Genomic DNA, 22,904 nt, shown 5'->3' with positions numbered 1-22,904 from the left:
CCAAACTAAGTGCCTTTCATAGTTTCTTATCCAAATAAACACGCGTTCTTGTAAATTTAAACCAACCTATTTGGCACAGTTCAATGTGAACCAAAAACTAATAGCAAAAGACCCTCTGGCATTTTGAGTTTACTTAAACATCTACATTAGAACTTCTTTTACCCTAGTCTAAACTTTAGAATGCTAACATAGCTACTTAATAACTCTTCTGTAGGACTCTGCTTTAATTAGACGAAACACCTTAATTCTCCAAAAGTTATATTTATACAGCAAAAAAATTGTTTTAACCTGATGAGTCAGTCTTGCTCCTTGTGCAACAGGTGAACATTATGATAATTCAAAATACTTTTCCACTAGGGCTGATGTGTACTAACAATACAGCTAAAATTAAAGCACAATGAAATTTCTGTAATCTGTGAATTTAAACATGCTGAGTACTCAGATACAGAACCATAATTATCTGCACAGCATTTCAAAGCGAAGCCACCCTCATGACCATGGGGGCATGAGTGACATGGACATATCAATATGTTCATCTCAGAGAGGTCTGAATATCTTTGAAAAACATCCTCCAAAACTGCTTAGGTTATTCTAGCAAAACATTTGCTATTGCCATAACATGTTGAGCCTCAGCATAATGATCGACTAGGATAAACGATGTACAAAACAAAACTAAACAACTAAGATAGTATATACAAAAGTGCCCATTATAATTTGAAGAAGCCCTGTAAATATATATTAATAAGAAATCAAACTACTTCGGAATTCTGTAATGAATAATCCCAAACCACCATAAGTGGGATATTTGCAAATTGATAAACATTGCTAAAGTAAAGTAAAAGTAAAAATGCCCCTTACACGGGCAATTGGGGGGGAGCATTAGCAGACAATCCTAAACTTTGGAATTTTTTAAAAGTATCTTTATGTATTTTTTGTAAAGACTGCTTAATTTAATCTACTTAGAACTATTCTGTATCTATTTCTCTTCTCTCATGTGGGATGGCCTAAAGGTGAGGAACACTATGAGAATTAGAGAAGGGTGGGGTTTTTTTGTTTTTTTAAAAGAGTATGTAAAAAATGGTAGGGGAAATATCCTAATGTGTCTCAAGAGTGGAAGTGATGAGGAATTCTTAAAAATACAATTTAAAACGTTTACACAAATATCATCTAGGACTAGGTTAAGGACAGGCAACACAGATATGAATACATGAAGATAAAAAAATAAAACAAACAGGCTACAGCTGTTATCCTTCAAAACATTCTGCAAAATTGAACCGAAGAGCCAGGCAGGTTAAAGAAACCTTCAACTCAGCTACTAAAGACTGATGAAAAACAAACAACAGAAACAGTTTAGAACTTATCTCCCCAAATAAATCCACATTTTGGGGTTCCACACTGCAGACTCAAATCCATCTAATCTACAGATTTGAAATTTCAGCAAAAAAACCTGAACAAAATATAAGAATGATCATACTGTGTAGGACCAATGGTTCACCTAGCCCAATATCCTGTCTTCTGACAGTGGCCAGAACCAGATGCTTCAGAGGGAATGAACAGAACAGGGCAATCTTGACTGATACACTCCATCGTCCAGTCCCAGCTTCTAGCAGTTGGAGATTTAGGGACACCAAGAGCATGGGATTCTGACCCTGACCACCTTGGCTAATACCCACTGATGGGCCTATCTTCCTTGAATTTATCTGATTTTTGAAACCAGTTATACTTTTGGCCTTCACATCATCACATGGCACTGAGTTCCACAGGTAGACAGCGTGTTAAATTGAGTACTTTATTTTGTTTTAGACCTGCTGTCTATTAATTTCATTGGGTGACCCCAAGTCCATATGCTATGTGAAGGGGTAAAGAACACTTCTCTATACCATTCATGGTTTTTTAGACGTCTATCGTATCCCCCCTTAAGAAGTCTCTTTTCTAAGATGAACAGTTCCAGTCTTTTTAATCTCTTCTTTGGTAGTTGTTCCACACTCCTGATCATTTTTGTTGCCCTTCTCTGCATCAGTTCCAATTTAACATATCTTTGTTGAGATGGGGTGACAGAACTGCACACAGTATTCGAGATGTGGGTGTAGCATGGATTTATAAAGTGGCATTATTTTCTGTCTTAATTTCTGTCCCTTTCCTACCTGTTCCTAATATTGTTAGCTTTAACTACTGCTGCACATTGAGTGGATCTTTTCAGAGAACTATCTACAGTGATTCCAACATCTCTTTCTTGAGTGGTAACAGCTAATTTAGACCCCATCATTTTGTATGTGCAGTTGGGATTATTTTTTCCAACGTGCTTAATTTGCACTTATCAACATTGAATCTTATCTGCCATTTTGTTGCCCAGTCACCCACCTTATAAGTTCCCTCTGTATCTCTGCTTTGGACTTAAACATCTTGAGTGATGTTGTATCATATGCAAACTTTACCACCCCATTGTTTATCTCCTTTTCCAGATCATTTATGAGTATGTTCAAAAGCACTGGTCCCAGCACAGATCTTTGGGGTACCCCGCTGTTCACCTCTCTCCATGGTGAAAACTGGCCATTTATTCCTACCCTTTGTTTCTTTCCTTTTAACCAATTACTGATCCATGAGAGGACCTTTCCTCTTATCCCATGACTGCTTATTTTGCTTAAGAGCTTTTGCTGTCGGACCTTGCAAAAGGCTTTCTGAAAGTCCAAATACACTACATCCACATGCTTGCCAACATCCTCCAAGAATTCTAACAGATTTGGGGAGGCATGATTTCTCTTTACAAAAGCCACTTTAATTCTTCCCCCAACATATTGTGTTTATCTATGCACCTGACAATTCTGTTCTTTACTATAGCTTCAACCAAATTTGCCTGGTACTAAAGTTAGGCTTACCAGGCTGTAATTATCAAGATCACCTCTGAAGCCTTTTTTAAAATCAGCATTACATTAGCTATTCTCCAGTCATCTGTGTGTGTGTACAGAGGCTGATTTACATGATAGTTTACATACCAGTTAATACTTGTGCAATTTCAGATTTGAGTTTCTTCTGCACTCTTGGGTGAATACCATTTGAGTCCTGGTGACTTATTATTCTTTATGAGTTTGTTCGCAAACTTCCTCTACTGATGACTCAATCTGAGACAATTCCTCACATTTGTCATCTAAAAAGAATGGCTCAGGTGTGGGGATCTCCCCACATTCTCTACAGTCAAGACTGATCCAAAGACTTCATTCAGCTTCTCCACAATGGCCTTGTCTTCGAGTGCTCCTTTAGCACCGGATTGGCCAGCAGTCCCAGTGATGGTTTGGCAAGCTTCCTGCTTGAGGTACTTAAAAAAAAAATGTGCTGTTAGCTAATGACAAAAACTAGTTGCTCATGTAATTCTTTCTTAGCCTAACCTTATTATACCTTTGCACTTGACTTGACAGAGTTAATACTCCTTTCTAGTTTCCTCACTAGGATCTGACTCCCATCTTTTAAAGGATACCTTTTTTACTCTAATCACCTCTTTTACTCTGCTGTTTAGCTATGGGGGCATTTTTTTTTTTTTGGATTCTCTTACGATTAGTTTGAGCCTCTATTATAGTGTTTTTTAAATAGTCTCCATGCAGTCTACAGGCATTTCACCCTTGAGACTATTCATTTTAAATTTCCGTTTAGCTCCCTCCTCATTTTTGTGTAGTTCCCCTTTTGAAGTTAAATGCTAGTGTGGTGGGTCTCTTTGGCATTTTTACCCTTAAAAGTATGTTAAATTTAATCACATTATGGTCACGATTACTAAGTGGTTTGGCTATATTCATTCTTAAACCAGATCCTGTGTTCCCCTTAGGACTAAACCAAGACTTCGTTAAAGATGTAAGGAATTAATAAAGAACACTGTGACTGAACATCAGTTACAAAGTTTACCCACTGAACTAAAAGTTAAAGCCCAAGAAAAAAGGGAGCAGTACTGAAAACAAAATTGAAGTACTTATCTGTAACAGGAATTTAGACTCCCACATGTATTCCCTTCTAAAGGTTAGCTGTAACTCAGATGGGGATTTCTTCCATACCCAACAATTAATCTCCATACTCAACAAAAGAGTTCAGAATCCAGACTACTGACATCACTGAGGCCCCTGAGACGTTAAGAAATATTTCCTGGTGCTGTTCAAAAAAAAAAAGGGGGTGGGGGTGGGGGGGTTTGCTGGAGCCATGTATGCACAAAGCCCTAGTTCCATAGGTGGGGAATACCACTTCTCCCTGTCAGAGAAGGCACATATCAAAGACTTCTCAAAGGGCTACTTGCCACTGGAAATTCCAAAGGGGGCTCCAAAGCCCATATGGGTATATCTACCCTGAAGCTGGGAGCAAACCTCCCAGACCATCTAGACAGACTCACACTAGCATACTAAAAATAGCTTGTGGACATTGTGGTATGGGCAGAGGCTCAGGTCTGGGTCTGAGCTTAGGTGGCTGGCCCAGGGCTGCAACATCCACACAGCTATTTTTTGCATGCTAATAAGAGCCCCACTAACACATCTGTCCACTTGCAGTGTAGACAATCACATAATTCTCTTAATAGGAAAGTGAAGGCTGCTGCTGAAGGCATGCATCCAGAAGTCCTCACTCCATTAATACCAACAGGAGTACAGGTAGCTGCACTATTTTAGAGAGTTGTAATATCAACTGTGGCATGTGACAAAAGTTGTGGTAAGCACAGAAAATGATTAAGCATTTCATTTTGAAATCCTATGTCTACTTTAGAGTATGAATGATATTTCAAAATCTCAGTTCATTAAGCAGCAGTGACATTAGCTCCTCCTGTGTAATGTTTACCAATAAATTATGTCTAAAACCCAGTAAAGCAGGGCTAGGGTCTTCTCAACTGTTATCTCTTTTAAAAAAATAAAATATCATTAGTTTCTTCATCATAAAGAGTGTAAAAGTAAATTTTATGCTGGCGCTAATAACTTTTGCAAGGCTCATCTAGAACAATCATTACAGTACTACTCACGCAAAACAATAATTATAGGCAGAGTCATTTTCTAGTATTTAGAGCAACACTGAGAACGAAGAGATTTAGGCCATGTCTGCATTACCACTTATGTCACCAAAACTTATGTTGCTCAGGGGTGAAAAAAAAAACACTCCCCTGAGAGACATAAGTTTCACTGGCATAAGCGGTAGTGTGCACAGCACTATGACGACGGGAGAACTTCTCCTGCCGACATAGCTACTGCCACTCATTGGAGGTAGTTTAATTATGCTGTCGGCACAAAGTGGCTACACAAGAGATCTTACAGCGGCGCAGATGCATCAGGATAGCTGTGCCGCTGTAAGATCTCTAGTGTAGACATAGCCTAAGGTTCTATTTCTAGTTTTACCAGAGACTCACTACATGACCTTGGGCACAAGTCACATTTTCTCTATTTTCCCATCTTAAGAGAGACATTCTTGGATGAAAAGCACTACACAAATACTGATAAGATTCAAGTAACGTTCTGATGGTAACATATGAAGTTAAACAGTTAACTAAGGCTGCTCTTACAACACTTACTCCCCTCACTCCAAATGTAGTCTTATGTTAAGGCTAACAATCTTCAAATATTAACTGGACTTGAAATAACAGGGATTTCTCTTTCTGATCTTTTAAACAGATCTCAAGCCCCCCCAAGTCTTGGCTTCACTAAGAAAAATATCCATTGCTGATAACCACTGTGAGTAACTGATACAGCTGAGTGAGTGATGTACATAACTTAATTAAAAGTGTAGACAATGACAAACTGCTTTCAACACTGCAGCGAAGGAGAACAGGTTTTAACTAGTTTCTGAAAGCAAACTTGATGCAATTTATCACTATCTACACTTAAGCTACGTTGCACACCAGTTCAGTGCACCCATTCCTGACCCTCCACCAATGCATGGTTTTCCCGCAGTAGACCAGGACAAAGACCTACCCAACTTAAAGCGAGAGAAGTTTCCTCACTGGTTTTGCCACTTCACCTGCCATAGGAAGAAGGCACCATCCAGACTGACCAGCCAACTGTTCTAGAGCAAACAGAACTCTGCTACAAATGACCATATCAGACAACATTGGGCTTGATATATGCGCTTTGCATTCATCTCCCCGTGAAAGTAGAATTAAAGCAAAGCATAGCAACAACCAAGATTAGAAGTCACAAGTCTGCACTACAGTTGACAATGCTCAAAGCAGACTGGGAGATGTACTGAATTCATCACTGCCCAAGAGGCAAAATTAGCAACTTTAGAATTTTACTGCTCAGATAATTAGTCTAAGTATTTAGGTTAAGGCTCCCTTCCCTGGGGCTGACCTGCTCCGCAGGTCTCCTGTCAGGCTGGGGAAGATAAGGCCACATGGAACCTAACCCACTGAGCTTTGCATCAGCCTTCAGGCTTTGCTCCTAACAGAGCCTATCCGGATCAGTGACCCAGCTTCACACCAACCCCTCTTCATGCACCCTGGGGAATGCGACCCTGAGGCACAGCCCCTAGATATGAACTAGAGCGTGCTCAGGGCGTTGTGCTGTTCGAGGTACTTATGAGAGGCCTTTAAGATTGGCTCGCCACTCAGGCCCTTTCTCCTTCCCCACAGCCGGGTCCCAGTCACCCAGCGCCGTAGGGAAACAAGGGACACAGCCAGGCCCGTCCCGAGCAGTGGGAAGTGGCCCCTTCTTCCCCCCCACCCCGCCGTTGTCCCGCACAAGGATACACTTCCGAGGGGAGGACTCTCTCCAGTTCTGGCCGCAGCTGAATCCGGGTCCTCCCCCGCCCCCCGGCGGCCTTCCGGGGGGGTTGCTTCCCCGATCTCCCCCACCCCGGCTCCTGCCCCAGCGGCCCCCGCCGCGGTAAGGCCTGCCTCGGAAGCGGAACCGATCCAGCGCGTTGTGGCTGCGTTCCCAGAACGAGAGCCTGGGGCCAGAGTCGGAGTGGGAGCCCGGAGGCATCCGCGACGAAGGCAGTGGCGGCGGGTGAGAGCGGAACGACTCCTTGGGCCGGTAGCCGCCGTGGCTGTGCAGGTGGCCGAGCTCCGGGGGCGGCTGGTGCCGCGAGCGGGGGAAGCGGCGCGAGGAGGAGGAGGAGAGGGAGGCGCCGCCGCGGAGGCTGGGAGGCGGCCTGCGCCTCGAGTAGGGCCTGGTGCTGATGAGGCCGCTGGCGGGCTCGGAGCCGTTATTATCATCGTCGCTGATCTCGCCGTCCTCCAGCTCCCCCTCCTCCTTCGGGGACAGGCCGCGAGGCTCCAGCGGCGCCGCCTCGGCAGGGGCTGTGGCCGCCGCCATGGGCCCGGTCCAGGCGCTCAGGAGAAGCGGGGAGCGGTTCGCAGCGGCACAAGCGCTTTCGATTCCGGAGTAGCCCAGCCCCAAAAGTTCCCCACCACGTCTGTCTTCAGGATCCCCCCGCCAGCTTCTATTCTCGCGAGAATTCCCCTCTCTCATCCCCCCCTCTGGAGGGGAAGGAAGCCATGGTAGATGGCGTCATAGAGAGGGGCTGCGCGCTGTATTATGGGAGTTGTAGTTCTGACTGGCAGACGGGGAGCGTCCGTTATAGAGGAGAGGAGAGAGCTGGGAGCGAGGCGAGCCTGGCCGTCCTGTAATGGGGCGGGGGTGGATAACGGCCTCCAAGGGCAGTGGTGTTTCCCGCCATGTTGGTGAAGGAACGGGACGGAGTCGCTGGGACGCCGCCATCTTAATAAAGGAAAAGAGCGAGCCTCCCCAGCGCGCCGCCTGTTAGGGGACATGCCGACCAGCTGCGCGGCGGCGGGGTGCGCCGCCGTTTACAACAAGAGCGTCAACGTCAGCTTCCACCGGTACCGCCCGGGCGGGGGGAGTGTTAGGCCGGGCTCTCCGGGCGGCTCTCCGCCCCCGTGGCTGGGGAAGCCGGGTTTGTGTTCTTGCCTCCGGCTCTCTAACCAGCGGTCCTTCCCGTTAGAGCGGGCTGTAACGCGGCGCCGCCGCTGCTGCGCGCTGGCCCCGCGCGGGGCGGCCCCCCGGGCTACGCGGGCTGTGTGCTTCGGTTGAGGAACTCCCCATACCAGTCGCCCGTGTAGACACGGGTCAGCCCCTTCCGGGCCGTCGGTGTGGTGCTGGTGTAGTTTAGCCTGCGCTTTGCGGAGTTCTGAGCCCGTCAGATGATCCCTTCAAAGAAGTGAAGCTCTCAAAAGCTTGACCAGGTTTTCTTTTTCCTGCTGCTTTTTCGCACTGAAATTCAGATCTGCCCCATAACAAGAATGAAAGTTGAGCATATGAGAAAGGAAGAAAGTATTAATCAGTCCTGTCTAAAGCTGCTATTTGTTTCTTTTGACATCTTCTAAAGTCGAATTAACAGCTGGGAGAAAGAATGTCTTTGTTAAAGAACCAAAAACCTCACCTCTTCAGATAAGGGCTGAACTCTAGTATGCACCTCTGAGACTCCCAAGCAGCCCTTTAGCCACACTAGGGAAGGTCAGATATTATTCCTGGTATTTTTGTGCTAAAATACATATTTAAACATTTGACAATTAAACCTTTTAGACTTTATTTATACATTGAAGCAAAAAAAGGGGGGGCACAAACCCCATTTTAAAAACTCCTTTATCAGTCATATTTAAATCTTAGTTCAGTCACTTGTGTCTTTTGGACTTAGTATTTGGAAGCTAACTTCTATGCACAGAACCGTCAAGTCACACTAAGACTTGTGGAAAACATTGTCATTTTGTATTCCTTGTAAAGATGAATTGCAATGGGTTTCTTTAAATTAAGTTTAGTGCTTTGTTCACTTTATTATTTTATATTTGTATTACACTAGCACTCCGAATTCCCAAAGTTATTTTGGTTTGTGTTTTTTTTTCCCCTGAAGTTTTTTTTTTTCTTTCACCCTTTATTGTTTATTTGCAATCATAGTAAAAAAGAGACTTGATAAATTTCAAGGCCAGAAGGGACTGATGGTGAGGTAATGAGCCATCCCTGAACTAGAGCCTCATTAAGCCATATGCAGTGGTGAGTCATTCCTGTGCTCAGCTCAGCTGTTCCACAAACCAGGAGCTGGTCTGGTGACTCTCAGGGCATATACCAGCCTCACAGGAGACACAGTAGCATGGTCAGCCCAACATAAATTTATGGCTTGGAACACCACTACCTGATAGTGATGACAGACTTCAGGCTGCTCAAGCCCTGCCCATGTTTCACCTTAGCTCCTAGCTGTACTCGTGGCTTGTCCCAACCCTTCTTTTGACTCCGGCTCTGGTTCCTGGCCCAGCTGTTGCTGCACCAACTTACTTCCACTGTACCAACTGGGCTGCACCCTCTACATCTTGTTTCTGACTTCTTGTATAACACAGGCCATAGAACTGCCCCAAAATAATTCTTGTATAAATAATACTAGTGATATATTATCTCATTATTTCTATTGTCTTTTCTCTTAGATTTCCCTTGGATCCCAAGAGAAGAAAGGAATGGATACGTCTTGTAAAACGCAATAATTTTGTGCCAGGCAAACACACTTTTCTTTGCTCAAAGCATTTTGAATCCTCCTGTTTTGACTTAACTGGACAAACTAGACGACTTAGAATGGATGCTGTTCCTACAATTTTTGATTTCCCTGCTCATCTAAAACTCAGGGTAGGTTATTGGAATGTATGTCACTCTCTGAAGTCTTCTGCATTTTTTCAGTTACAAAAAAAAATTCACACACATGACCATCCCATACAAAATTTTACATAAATTTAAAGAAAATAAACTCAAACAAAAAGTTAATTCAACAGTTTGCCTTATTTTACAGTCATAACACTGTAGCATGTCATCCACACCAATCAGCTATTTTTTAAATGGAAAAATGTGATTATAAAATCACTAGTGTTGGTAGGGAAATAGGAGTATGAATAGTATCTGAAATTACTTTTTTAATCTTTTATTTTTTTAATGGAGATTGTGTCCCTTTTATAAACACAGACAACTATAAATGCATCGCTGCCTAAAACTCATCCCAGAGGTGCCCTCATTTTTGTCATTTAACATTGCTATGTGGTACAACATGTTCCCAAATTACTAGAATAGAAATATTTAAACTTTTGAAGAAATGTGATTCCAGAGAAGTTTCTTCCATTGGCAATTCAGCATGTTCGCTAGTATGCCCCAATTCTTTTCTTTTCTTCCTTCCTTCAGCATCACTTGCTTTACTATTGTTACCAGGCAAGCAGTTTTGTAACTCTCACTTGCAACTTATACTAGCACAGACCATGGTGGATTGATTTAAATCATCTATACTAATCATGATTTAAATCAGCAAGCAGGAAACCTTGATTTAAATAAGCAATTTTAATCTGTTTTGTATTTGTGCTTTTTAAGTACTTTTCTAAAGGAAGGCGTATTCTCATTGGTTGGGGATGATTAGAACGTTGATTTGCAACTAAATATAGCCTTCATATTAAATTTGGTGGTGCTTTTTTTTGCTAACTAGATGGATACACTATACATATATGCATTGTTTAAGATAGTTTAACCTACATTTATTTGGATTCTGAAGTTTTACTTATTATGTTAGAAAATTGTGAATGATGCATTTCTTATTTACTAGACGATGAATATTTTTACTTGTAATTTGTCAAGTTGTATTTGGATGGAAATTCAAATCTAATTAAATGTGCAAAAACAGCATTATAAGGGCTTCTTTATTATTAAATAAAACTACCTTAAAAGTGCTGGATACATAAGACAAAGTGTATCAAGAAGTTTATGAAAATATTTTGTATTTAAAATTGACTTATTAATCAACTGAAGTGTAATATGTAGATTGTTTCTGGTCACTGTGTCTAGCGGATCTCTTTCTCTCCCAGTCAGAGGCGCTGACGTATTTTTCTCAGTGGGTGCTCCACTCCTGCCCCTGCTCCGCCTTTCCCTGAGGCCCTGCCCTTGCTCTGCCACTTCCTGCCCCCGACACCCTCCTCCCGCGCCGAACAGGTGCTGAGCACCTCCTTTTTTTTTTTTTTTTTTTTTTTTCTGTGGGTGTTTGAGCCCTGGAGTGCCTATGGCAGGGGTGGGCAAACTTTTTGGCGCGAGGGCCACACTGGGGTGTGAAACTGTATGGAGGGCCAGGTAGGGAAGGCTGTGCCCCAGACAGCCTGGCTCCCACCCCCTTTCACTTCCCGCCCCCCTCAGAATCCCCCACCCATCTAACCTCTCCTTGTCCCCTGACCTCTCCCCTCCCAGGACCCCCTGCCCCTAATTGTCCCCTGGGACTCCACCTCCTATCTAACCCCCACAGTCCCCGTCCCCTGACTGCCCACCCCAGAACCTCTGCCCCGCCAACCTCCCCCTGTTCCCTGTCCCCCAACTGCCCCATCCCGGGACCCCCTGCCCCTAACCGTGCCCCCCCCGGGACCCCATCTCCTATCCAACTGCTCCGTGACTGCCCCCCAGAATCCCCTACCCCTTATCCAACCGCCCAGCCCCCTTACCATGCCGCTCAGAGTAGCATGTCTGGGAGCCGTGCCGGAGCCCGACACGCTGCCGCAATGCCCTTCATGAGTGCACAGCCCCGCCGCCCAGAGTGCTGCCCCCTGCTCAGAGTGCTGAGGGGGTATAGCACGGGAGGGGCCAGGGGCTAGCCTCTTGTGCCAGGGGCTCAGGGGCCGAGAAGGACAGTCCCGCGGGCCGGATGTGGCCCGCGGGCCGTAGTTTGCCCACCTCTGGCCTATGGAGTCAGCACCTATGCTCCTAGTATTTATTTATAGACTGGAAAACAAGCTTTCCTGCTTTTTTCAACTCCCAGTCAGTGTCTCAACTTTGAGTGCACAAGAAATTGAACTGAACTAGTTAAATAAACTGAATTGAAGAAAATATTCTCTCTGCACCTGTAAAAGAGGCTACTTTTATAAGAAGTTGTTTTAACACTTCGACAGCCAGTGGTTCCAGGTGCTTAGCCAGTGACTTCCACCATTTGAGTGGTGTGACTTTATTTAAAACTTCAGCAGCAAACATGGATTGCTAAATATAATTTTTTTGTTTAAATTATTTTAATAGATTAAAGTACATGTAGGGCTTTAAAATAGGTTGTCAATTTCAAATGAATTTTAAATAAATAAACCCTGTGTTTAATTTAAAACATTAATTAATTTGTTTTATCCACCTTGGCACTGACATTCTACAGCTATTTCTTCTTGCCCATGGTGTTTGAAAGCCATGAACATCTGCTGTTTCTTAGTAGTTTAAAGATGGCACTAGATGCTGTGGTCATGGCTGAGGGAATGTAGAAGTAGAGGCTGAAATGACAATAAGTGATTGGGATTACAGTTGATCTGCACTCAGTATCTGAGCTGTTTGCACTAATGAAAACAGATGATGAGATGGTCTGTTCAAATTACTTATCGCTGTGTTATTCAGCAAAGAAACAGTTTATTCATCAGTAATTGGGTTTTAGAATGAGCTGCTACTCTGCAAATTAACTAACACTAGCATCAGTTTTGAAAACAAAATGTGATCTCATGCATTCGACGACAGAAAGGTGATGAAGTACAGGAGCAATTGAAAAGTTTTTTATTGTATTATACAGTATTTTATTTTGGTGGTGGTATTTTTTTTCCCTCTGAGAGAAATTGATTGAGAAATTCAAACATAAAAAGGGGAAATTAACATGAACATCTCTAATCTCTTTCATAATAGCTATTACAGTTCAATTTTATGACTTAAATTTGAAGCTGCACAGTAAGAGAGCTTCTCTGAGCTAGCTGCATTTGGCTGTGTGCCTTTGAAAGAGAACTGGTTGCTGCTGAAGCATATAAAAGTAAAGGACGTTTTTCTGTTTTGCAAGATCCCTCTTGTTTTTGACACTGAAGAAATTCTCAATGAAGTGCAAATGGAATGGTTTAAACTACAAGAAAGCACAGGTCTTAAGGTACTGAAGCCAGGAGCTGTTCTGTGTTCTGCCCCCTGGATGTTGCCTACATATTCAAATTCATGCAAAGAACACCATTTCAGCAGCACATGTTTGTGGAAATATTTTTCATATTAAGGGATGACAACAAATCTGCATACATCTGCAGCCAACAGCTACTATGCAGAAAAGTCTCTTTAAACTGTCCCAAAAATCTGCTTTATTTTACTAATGAGCAAAGATCACAAAATTGGTTTAAAAAAATCAGTGTTGATTAATAAAATTAACATATAATAGGAGGAATTCTAATGGAGGCCTGTTCACACTTCTAAAAATATGTGAACTGTGAAAAATATTGCTTCTCTCATAGTCCTGGCAATATTTTTTTCTATCAAGGTTTAGGCATTCCTGATACAGTAATTATTACAGCTGATCTTCAGGTTCATGAGCAAAATGCCTTAGCATGGATGAAATTGGACACCTGGCTCAAAATTAATAAGAATACTGTGTGTTTTAAATGTACCTAGTTACTGCAGACTTAGTATGGTTCTGTTCTGAAAAATGAAATTGTAAGAAATGGCACCTGTTTGTCAATTACTGTGAATAAAAATAGGGACCATTGTGCAGTTACAATTGGCTTGTTTTGTTCTCTTGTTTGTTTATAAATCCTAGTCATAGCTGCTTGACATCATCAGATAAAACTTAAAATCTAGCCAAATGAGGCTTACTTTATTTTTCAGAAATCAAAACTTTATTGTATGATTTATTTATGCATTACTAGTTACTCTTGCTTACTGTTTTTTCACAGTCTAAATTTATTTAAAGGTTTAATTGTAATCAGTTGTTTGTTCACACAGAAAAAAGCTACTATAAACTATTTTGGAACTGAGAAAATTGTATAACTTTTATATTCTTTTTTCTTAATTTTTCCATTCTATCCATTTCCAAAAGAACTATTCTTCCTATTCTCATCTTGCACATTGTGGATCTATGTAAATGATCAGGATCTGTCTTTCCCTAATATCATGCTTTATTAGATTAGAAGGACTAGGGAGTGGGATACCTTCTAACATTTATGGGGGGTTTATTACAAATGCAATAATACATATTTACATAAAATGTACAGGCTCCTTATATTTGAATTTCTAGAAATGTAGTAATTACAGGTTAAATTAATTTGAAGTTTGGCATTTTATAAACTTGCATAATGCCATGATAAATTTAGGTTTTATTTCCTTTCCTGTCATTTTATTTACAGACACCTATGTCAAGAAATCTTCTGAAGAAGAAAGATGCTTATATCCCAGAAGGGGTATCTAACTTCAAAACAAACATTAGCTGTAGACAAGTACTACTTGAACACAGTTATGCTTTCAGAAGCCCCATGGAAGCCAAGAAAAGGATAATTAAGTTAGAAAAGGAGATAGCAAGCTTGAGAAGAAGAATGAAGAACTGCATTCAGAAAGAACGTAGAGCCACACAAAGATGGATAGAAATGACTTGCCTCATCAAAAACTTGGAAACAAATAATATTTTGCCAGGAGTTACATTGGACCACATTTTACCAAGTGCCTTAAGAAACCTTCCCTTGGAAGATTTCAAAAATATTTTACAGGAACAGCAAGACCATCTATAACAGCTTTGCCGATTTTAAACCTAGACTTCAAAATTTAAATTTATACTGAATATAATGCCAAAAAATTTATCCAGCCTAATTAATGTGTTTTTCTAGGACATTCTTGTGGTGGTGAGGGACAACTTTGGTTCTTATGCCTGCTTAATTAATTGCAAATACCCGTCTATTACTAATGAAAACTTCACAAGTCTTTTGATTGTGATTGAAAACTTACTATCAGTTAATAAGAGTGCCTTATGCAAGAACTGTGAATTAACTATCTTTTCATTTTTTGAATAATTGAGGATTGTGTTTTGGTTGATTGGTCTAATTTGTAGAACATCTGAGTAATTGAAATGGACCAGTTTTTGATGGAACACATGCTCTATTCAGGTAAGTTTTACTTTAAGAATAATAATCACCACTTTATATTACTAACAATCAAACATAGAAATGTTTTACTAGTGAACACTGGCCCACAGTCCCTCATACCCCTGAGATTCACAGTTAAGTACCTCCAGCACCATAACTCGAGACCACAGAGGCCTCTGTGTGTGTCCAGGGTCCATAGTAAGTCATGGGGTAGAGGCCGGACATGCTGGGGAGAAGTGGTCTAGTAAGCCCAGAAAGGAGCAGCATTTACTTTGTTCTGGTTCATTGGAGGTTCCCGAAGAAGATGAGACTTTTCCACTGAGTTCTGTCTTTTCCCAGGAGCTGCCATTGCAGCTGCCCAGGGTGATGTCGGAGACCACAGCCATTGTAGTGTTACAGGACCTTAGCTTGGGTATCCTGTGGATACCTGTGGTCTGCCATTTTGGCAGCAGGACAGTGTAGAGAGCAATTTCCATGAGGGGTTGTTACAGAAATTTGCTATATATGCACATATACATATATATGTGCTGCACATAAACAAAAAGGTTAAGTTGTATGGAAACACAATTAAGCTAGCAATACAAACTGCAAGAGAGGCCACTTGTGAACTGACAGCAAATGCCAAAGTGATGTTGAAAGTATGGACGTTGCATTTTTGACAAAGTGCTGAAGCAAGCATTTTAGACATGCCAGATGAACGGTGTCTTGGAAGGCAGAATGGATGTCAGCACTGAACCACCATTAGCAGAAGAATCAGAAAGAGCAGTGAAAAAGTTGAAAAATGGGAAAGCTTCAACGATAGACAGTATAACAGCTGAGACACTAAAAATCAGCGCAACAAGTGCTATCAAAGCATTAAGAAAATATACAAGAAGGTATGGGAGCAGGAGGAGCTACTGGATGACTGGGTAAAGACAATAGTATGTACCAATCCTGAAGAAAGGTGATGCTGTCAATCTGAATAATTATAGAGGTTATTGTCAGTATCATGGAAAATGAACGTAATTATCAACAGATTAAGACTGGCTTTTGAGGAAGTGAGACTTCAGGACAGGCTGAAGTTGCATTGATCAGATATTTATGCTCCAACAGTTTATTTGGGCATGGGAGACTGGAAGGATGAGAAGGGGGATTAAAGATAGTTGCTGTTTTCATCAATTTCACGAAGGCATTTCAGTTACTTTCCATAATGCTTTTCTCCAAAACATTAAAATCATATGGCTTCTTGATAAGATAATTGCAATTATAAAAGTTATGTACAAGGACTCCTGTAGTGTGACCTAAGAGTTGGTGGAAAGCTAAACTAAGCTGGTTGGGCAAATAGTAGCACATATTGATCTGGTTATTAATCTGGATAAAACTAAGTCCCTGACCACAACCTCCAGCTCCAGCTACCTCACTATTAACCTTTCCAGATGGGACATCAAGCAAGTGGCATCTGTCAAATATTTGGGCAGCCCCCTAGACTGTGCTGGAGGATGCTTGAAATATGTGGACATTTGTGTATCAGCAGTTGCTGCCATGTTCTGGGCCCTTCCGCAGCCTCTGTGGGAAGGCTATGACATCAGGCTTGTGAGGAAGCTATGGATCTAAATAGCCACAGTTAAAGCAACTCTCTTATACAGAAATGAATTGTGGGTGCTGAGGAAACCTTAAGAACACCAGATTATGAGAATTGAAAAATGTCAGTCTTTGTCAGCTGCTCTGTATGAAGTGGCAGGACAAGACCCAAAATGAGGATATTTGAAGCCAAACCCATCAGTCCCCTCCAGCAGCACTGGTTTGGTTTCAGTGGCTTTCTTGGTATGGAGGTATTATTAGAACGGAAGAGTAATGAATTTCAAAGTGCATGTACCAAGGAATTCCATTACATGGCCGGTGAGCATATGGGTATCAAAAACTTTGATGGTGCAACAAGATTACCAGTGATGGATATCAACTGAATATATAACTAGACCTCCTTAAGCATCTTGCCCAGAGATCGATCCAGTGGTGCTTGATTTGCAAGGAGGCCATGTCCCTTTGAAATTTGTCATGAAAACTAAATGTATAGCTTGTTATATTGGGATATTCACCATTTTCTCCTAAAGTGATTTTTTTAATCATTCATAAGTTATCTTTAGATGAGAGTACATGTAAATAAGTAATAAAGCTTCAAAAGAAATATTTCCTTTAAAAATGTACTTAATAATGAATTCTTGTACTTTTTTTCTTTTAGGTATTGTCCATCTCGGAGATGTTTCATACAAATATATACTACAGGCATTTTGCTGTACCTTTTATTAAGGTAAGTGCTTTTCAAGTAAAAGATATAAAAAATAGTACTTCAGAAGTGGCTAAGCAGTATACCCTACCTGTACTCTTCAGCTTTTTTCAAATTTTAAGCTAGTTCAATATATAAATAAATTTATATCTTGCCTTTTATGAAGGAGGAACATGTTAGCTGGGGGGAAGGGAGGTGTGTTTGTTTTTCCCCCCGCTTTCCTTTTTTCACCAATTAGAAGATGGCAGCTGTCACATGAAGAAAAGGGAACTTAGGATATTTTGAAGAGAATAACTATGCTAATGGTGCTTACCCTTTTTTCTTTTTTGGCGCATAACTGCTTATACTGCTCAGAAGCAAAGTTTTGTTTTTAATCCTACTTGGTGAGTATCTCTCACTCTTTCCTTTGAACACTGAGTCACAAAAATAGTTGATTTTAAAAAGCCTGCCTCAACCTACTTCTTGAGGTAGGTTGATACTCTTTAAAATAGTGGTACAAACTTATTAAAATCACAACTTCAAATGCTGATTATGTAAATCATGGCAAATTTAGTATTTTACAGATCTTAATTAGGACTCTCTATCAGTAGTGTGAACAGTGGAATAACGTCTCAATCTTGATAATGTTTGGGTGTCAAGTTCCAATAAAGACAAGACTTGTTTGTCAAATTAGATAATTTAATAGTAATAGATCTTCCACACACCAGAAACGGAGACAAATGTGAAGAGAACTAATGTATATGGCAGATTACCGTTAGATACATCTTAACTGGTGGTAATACCAAGGGCCCCAGTCATGGGCCAGGATCATGTTGTGCTAGGTATTTGTATAAACACGCACACAGACTGTTCACACCCCAATGAGTCTAAATCTAACTATAAGACAAGAGGCCAAAGGTGGATACAGACAGATAAAGGAGCTCAAGGAAACAGCAACTTAATATTGGTCGGCATGATAGGCTGTGGTCCTAACATGCCAGATGCTTAACTGTAAAGTTCTTTTGCAGTATTCCCTGGAGGTCAATCTCTTTGCATGAGCTTTTGAAGAAGGGACACAATACAATACACTTTTGTTCATATTTCCTTTTTAATATTTAGCCCTTTACCTTTTATTATAGGTCTTACCTTCTCCTTTTCCAGTCACTTCTACCAAAGAAGGTTTTGGTCTTCACCTCAATTTATTGATGGGTTCTGGAGCAGGTTATGTCATAACAAAAGCAATACTTGTTAGTCTGTTTTCCAAAAATGTCATGTAGACTTATAAACCAAATGTTTATTTTGTATTAGTTTTTGAACAGAGTATAGGTTTTATTTGAAATCCATCTTACTGCGTAATTAATCATTAAACACCATGCTATGTAACAGGTAACCTTAAGTCTTGTATGATCATTTTGACAAAGTGCTTATGTTTTTTATAACTATTGTGCTAGTTTCAAATAAAAATGTCACTTTTCAACTGGTGTATGAAATTTTCTTCTGAGAAATGTAGTTACTGCTTGTCTTACACATCCTCATGTTTGCTATATGAATATTTTTATGTGCTAAGCTGAATTGTATAAAATTCCAGCATTGATTGTATCAACTGAAGGAAAATTGTACATCTGTGCAACTGGCTACATTTGAAGTTGTCATAATATAAAGGGAAGGGTAAACACCTTTAAAATCCCTCCTGGCCAGAGGAAAAATCCTTTCACCTATAAAGGGTTAAGAAGCCAGGATAACCTCACTGGCACCTGACCAAAATGACCAATGAGGAGACAAGATACTTTAAAAAGCTGGGGGGAGGGAGAAAACAAATCTGTCTGTCTGATGCTTTTGCCGGGGACAATACAGGAATGGAGTCTTAAAACTTAGTAAGTAATCTAGCTAGATATGCGTTAGATTATGACTTCTTTAAATGGCTGAGAAAATAAGCTGTGCTGAATAGAATGGATATTCCAGTCTGTGTGTCTTTTTGTAATTTAAGGTTTTGCCTAGAGGGATTATCTGTGTTTTGAATCTAATTACCCTGTAAGGTATTTACCATCCTGATTTTACAGAGGTGATTCTTTTTATTCTATTTAAATTCTATTCTATTCTAAAATAGATTCTATTAAAATTCTTTTTTTTTTCCAAGAACTGAATGCTTTTTTTTATTGTTCTTAAGATCCAAGGGTTTGGGTCTGTGGTCACCTATGCAAATTGGTGAGGATTTTTACCAAACCTTCCCCAGGAAGTGGCATGCAAGGGTTGGGAGGCTTTTGGGGGGAAAGACGTTTCCAAATGAGATCTTTCCTAATAAAATAAACCTGGATAAATGTTTGGTGGTGGCAGTGGAAGTCCAAGGGCAAAGGGTAAAATAGTTTATACCTTGGGGAAGTTTTAACCTTAGCTGGTAAAAGTAAGCTTAGGAGGTTTTCATGCAGGTCCCCACATCTGTACCCTAGAATTCAGAGTGGGGAAGGAACCTTGACAGAAGTATTTTAATTTTTAATACTTTATGAACAAGGGGAACAAACATTCAAAAATAAATTATAAAAATTGAAACCATGCTGAACTCATGAATTACATTAAAATCTTTATTTGTGAAAAGTGCCAGATTGATAGTCTTGGAGAATTAAATCCTGTACACTGAACAGATACAGCATCAGCAGGAACAAGTGTGTGTGTGTGTGTGAGAGAGATTTTGTTTTTTAACATCACTTTACAAATGTGCTTCAATGCTGATCTAGAGGGACCAATTCTAGGGGTAAGGAAGTAGTTAAGACTGCAGACCCACAGCTTATTAATATATTTTTGGCATTTATAAATGCCGGAAAATAATGTCTGATGGGCTGGATGAGGCCCATGGGCCGTAGTTTGCTGACTCCTGAGCTAGAGGGAAAGAAATTGGCTGGCTGAATTTAGAGCCCTTCACCCAGAATCTTAAACAGTGAAGCTGGAATTTATTTGTAGGAAACGTTTGTCAGCTCATGGCTGGTACCAAGCCTTCATGGAAAAAGGTCATGTAGAGCTATAGGAGGACCTCTATAGCTGTTTATCTTTTCTCACAGATTGTTAATAGCTTAAAAAGCTAATCCATGGAGGTATGGGCTTTCCCTGGCATGAGGTACAGGTGGCCTTTAATGCAAGTATGACTAATGAGGGCAGCTGCCTCAAAGGTACATGCATGCCCATAGGTGGTGTTGCTGCTTGTATCTAAGTTTCAAGGAAGTTTTAGAACCTGTCTTATATTAATTAAGAATTTGTGGAGCAGGTACTAGCTTCTTTACAAAGGGTAAAAGAAAGGCCACACTGCATTCTCTTGAGCCTGTTTCTCACTTGAAGAAGGGACCTATAGACTTTAAGTCTCCACTTGAAAACAGACTTTCTTGTCAGTGATCATCTTCAAACAAGATCAGGAACCCACTGACAGAATATGTCTTAGCAGCACCAGAAGGCAAAGGATCCTAAGGTTCCTTTCAGCAAGCACCATAAAGCACCAATTACATTGACACACAATTTTGGTATGAGTGCTGTGTGTTGGACTCCACCCTGTTTATCTGAATTTCCCCAGTCTTGTTTTGCTGCATAACACAGTGAGTCACAGCAGCATGGGTCTACTCCATGTGACTGAAAGAATGTGAATAAAATTTAATTTAGTATAGCAGAGAAACAGAAAAGAATTGAATATTCAGTCTGGTCAGGATTTTTAGGCTGTTGACAGCAGAGGCAATACAAAGAAGCACACTTCTCAGAACTTCAGCCCATCCTGCTTTTAGGCTATTTACTTTACCTGGACTTCCCACAAGTTCTCCTGAGCCTGATTTGACTCTTCAGAAGTCTCAAGTGGAGGTAAGAAATCATCCTGTGTCTTGGACTTCTAAGTACACATTATATCCACCGCCTCCTTCATGCATGCCTTGACTTCCTTGTTGTCTAGAATCTGGTGAAGCTACAGTAGAAGTCTTGCAGACATTGCTCCCACACCTAAGGTAAGACCTGCGAGCTGCTACAGTGAAAAAGGTTTCCAGACTTACCCCTGACCCAGGTTGGACTGCAGTTGACTATTACTAATTAGGTCTGCCTAAACCTTTTTTATATATAAATAATCATCCCCTTTTTGTAAATTTTTAAATTTCTTAATACAAAAAATCATCATTTAAGAAACAAAACTAATTTATAATTGTTGGCCAAAGAGAGTGTGCCATTTCCATATGTGTCATAGATATGCAAAATACTGGTATAGAATATCATTAACCTATGCAACAAATTAAAGTTATTGTTCTGATGGAATTTTATGCTGAAAAAGTTTAAATCATAAAAATCCAGTGTGGATGTGCTGCATAAAGCTGTGCAATGTGCTGCTCTGTGGTAATTTTGTTCTCCCCTGCATACTAAGGGTATGTCCAAAGTGCAATTGGAGATGTGACTGCAGCACATGTAATTTTATAGTTGAGCTAGCTTTAATCTAGCTAGGCCAGGTACCAATAATCGTGAAGCCACAGCAGCATCAGTTAGCTGCCCAAATATGTACCAAGGCTCCCTGGCGAGCTTTGCTGCTTCGGGCCCTGAGCATAGGCCTGCGCACGGAGTGTGCCCAGGCACACCCTAATCAGGGCCACCCCAAGCGCAAAAAAAGGGGGGGGGGGGTGGCCAGACTGCCGGAAATGGAGGGCGAGGGAGTCCGGGGTAGGGTGGGCCCCGGCTCGGCCTCTCTTCTTCCACCCCCTGCCGGCTCTTCCCTGCAGGGGCAGAAGCTTGGTGGTGCTGCGCGCCCCAAGCTCTGTCCTGCTGCTCCACGGCAGCCAGCAGCCAAGCTCCTGCCTCTTCCCCCAGCATGCTGCGTACTTGCCCCTCCTCCTCCTCTCACTCTATCCCTGCCCCCGATCAGCTGTGTGCTGGGGAGAGAGAGGAGGATGTGGAGAAGGGGGGGGGGCAGGGCCTTGCAGAAGAGGGTGGAATTGGGGTATATCCTTTCCAGACCCCTGCTGTGAACAACTCAGGGCAGAGGGCTGGGAGCACCCCCATGACCCCAGCCCACCTCCCCAGCCCTGACCCCTGCAACCCCACACCAGCCCTCTGCCCTGACTCCTGCTCCCCCCTCACACACACCCAGCCCTCTGCCCTGAATCCGGTACCCTCCCCCCATGACCCTAGCCCTGACTCCTGCACCCAGTGATTTCCCTATACCCCCACTGAATTTCTCCAACACCCTTCCCCCCCTCCAGTTTTGTGAACTAGTTACATGCCAATTTAGTGACTGTTTGGAAATTTGAATTGAAATTGAAACATTAATAACACTTTAAAAGCATATACAGTGTTGTCAAGGTTCCTCCCCCACTCTGAACTCTAGGGTACAGATGTGGGGACCTGCATGAAAAACCTCCTAAGCTTATCTTTACCAGCTTAGGTCAAAACTTCCCCAAGGTACAAAATATTCCACCCGTTGTCCTTGGACTGGCCGCTACCACCACCAAACTAATACTGGTTACTGGGGAAGAGCTGTTTGGACGCGTCCTTCCCCCCAAAATACTTCCCAAAACCTTGCACCCCACTTCCTGGACAAGGTTTGGTAAACAGCCTCACCAATTTGCCTAGGTGACTACAGACCCAGACCCTTGGATCTGAGAACAATGAAAAAGCATTCAGTTTTTACAAGAAGACTTTTAATAAAAAATAGAAGTAAATAGAAATAAAGAAATCCCCCCTGTAAAATCTTACAGGGTAATTAGATTAGAAAACATAGAGAACCCCTCTAGGCAAAACCTTAAGTTACAAAAAAGATACACAGACAGAAATAGTTGTTCTATTCAGCACAATTCTTTTCTCAGCCATTTAAAGAAATCATAATCTAACACATAC

The 22,904-nt window shown here is 41.5% G+C and overlaps 3 protein-coding genes across 5 annotated transcripts in view; 2 read left to right on the top strand and 1 right to left on the bottom strand.

Moving 5' to 3' along the window:
• ZFC3H1 (zinc finger C3H1-type containing) overlaps positions 1-7,377 on the bottom strand; it is a 56,956-nt gene extending 49,579 nt beyond the window's left edge. For all 3 annotated transcript variants that reach the window (XM_077832826.1, XM_077832833.1, XM_077832839.1), the window contains exon 1: positions 6,698-7,377. In XM_077832826.1, the coding sequence (XP_077688952.1) occupies positions 6,698-7,265 (568 nt within the window). In that variant the 5' untranslated portion in view covers positions 7,266-7,377. The remainder of the gene's footprint in view (positions 1-6,697) is intronic.
• A 141-nt stretch (positions 7,378-7,518) lies between these two features.
• On the top strand, positions 7,519-18,537 carry THAP2 (THAP domain containing 2). Its single transcript, XM_077832848.1, has 5 exons — positions 7,519-7,792; positions 9,386-9,581; positions 14,090-14,839; positions 17,037-17,105; positions 18,200-18,537. Exons 1-3 carry the CDS (start codon positions 7,722-7,724, stop codon positions 14,465-14,467), a joined length of 645 nt encoding a protein of 214 aa, XP_077688974.1. The 5' UTR covers positions 7,519-7,721; the 3' UTR covers positions 14,468-14,839; positions 17,037-17,105; positions 18,200-18,537.
• Positions 18,538-20,868: 2,331 nt separating this feature from the next.
• TMEM19 (transmembrane protein 19) overlaps positions 20,869-22,904 on the top strand; it is a 46,905-nt gene continuing 44,869 nt past the window's right edge. Inside the window, exon 1 of the mRNA XM_077832817.1 lies at positions 20,869-20,894. The gene's annotated coding sequence lies outside the window, so the exon portion shown is untranslated. The remainder of the gene's footprint in view (positions 20,895-22,904) is intronic.

The sequence above is a fragment of the Eretmochelys imbricata genome, chromosome 1 (genome assembly GCF_965152235.1).
Source record: "Eretmochelys imbricata isolate rEreImb1 chromosome 1, rEreImb1.hap1, whole genome shotgun sequence".
NCBI classification, from domain to species: domain Eukaryota; kingdom Metazoa; phylum Chordata; order Testudines; family Cheloniidae; genus Eretmochelys; species Eretmochelys imbricata.
The sequence above is the reverse complement of the archived record's forward strand: the minus strand, read 5'-3'. Positions and strand labels throughout refer to the sequence as shown.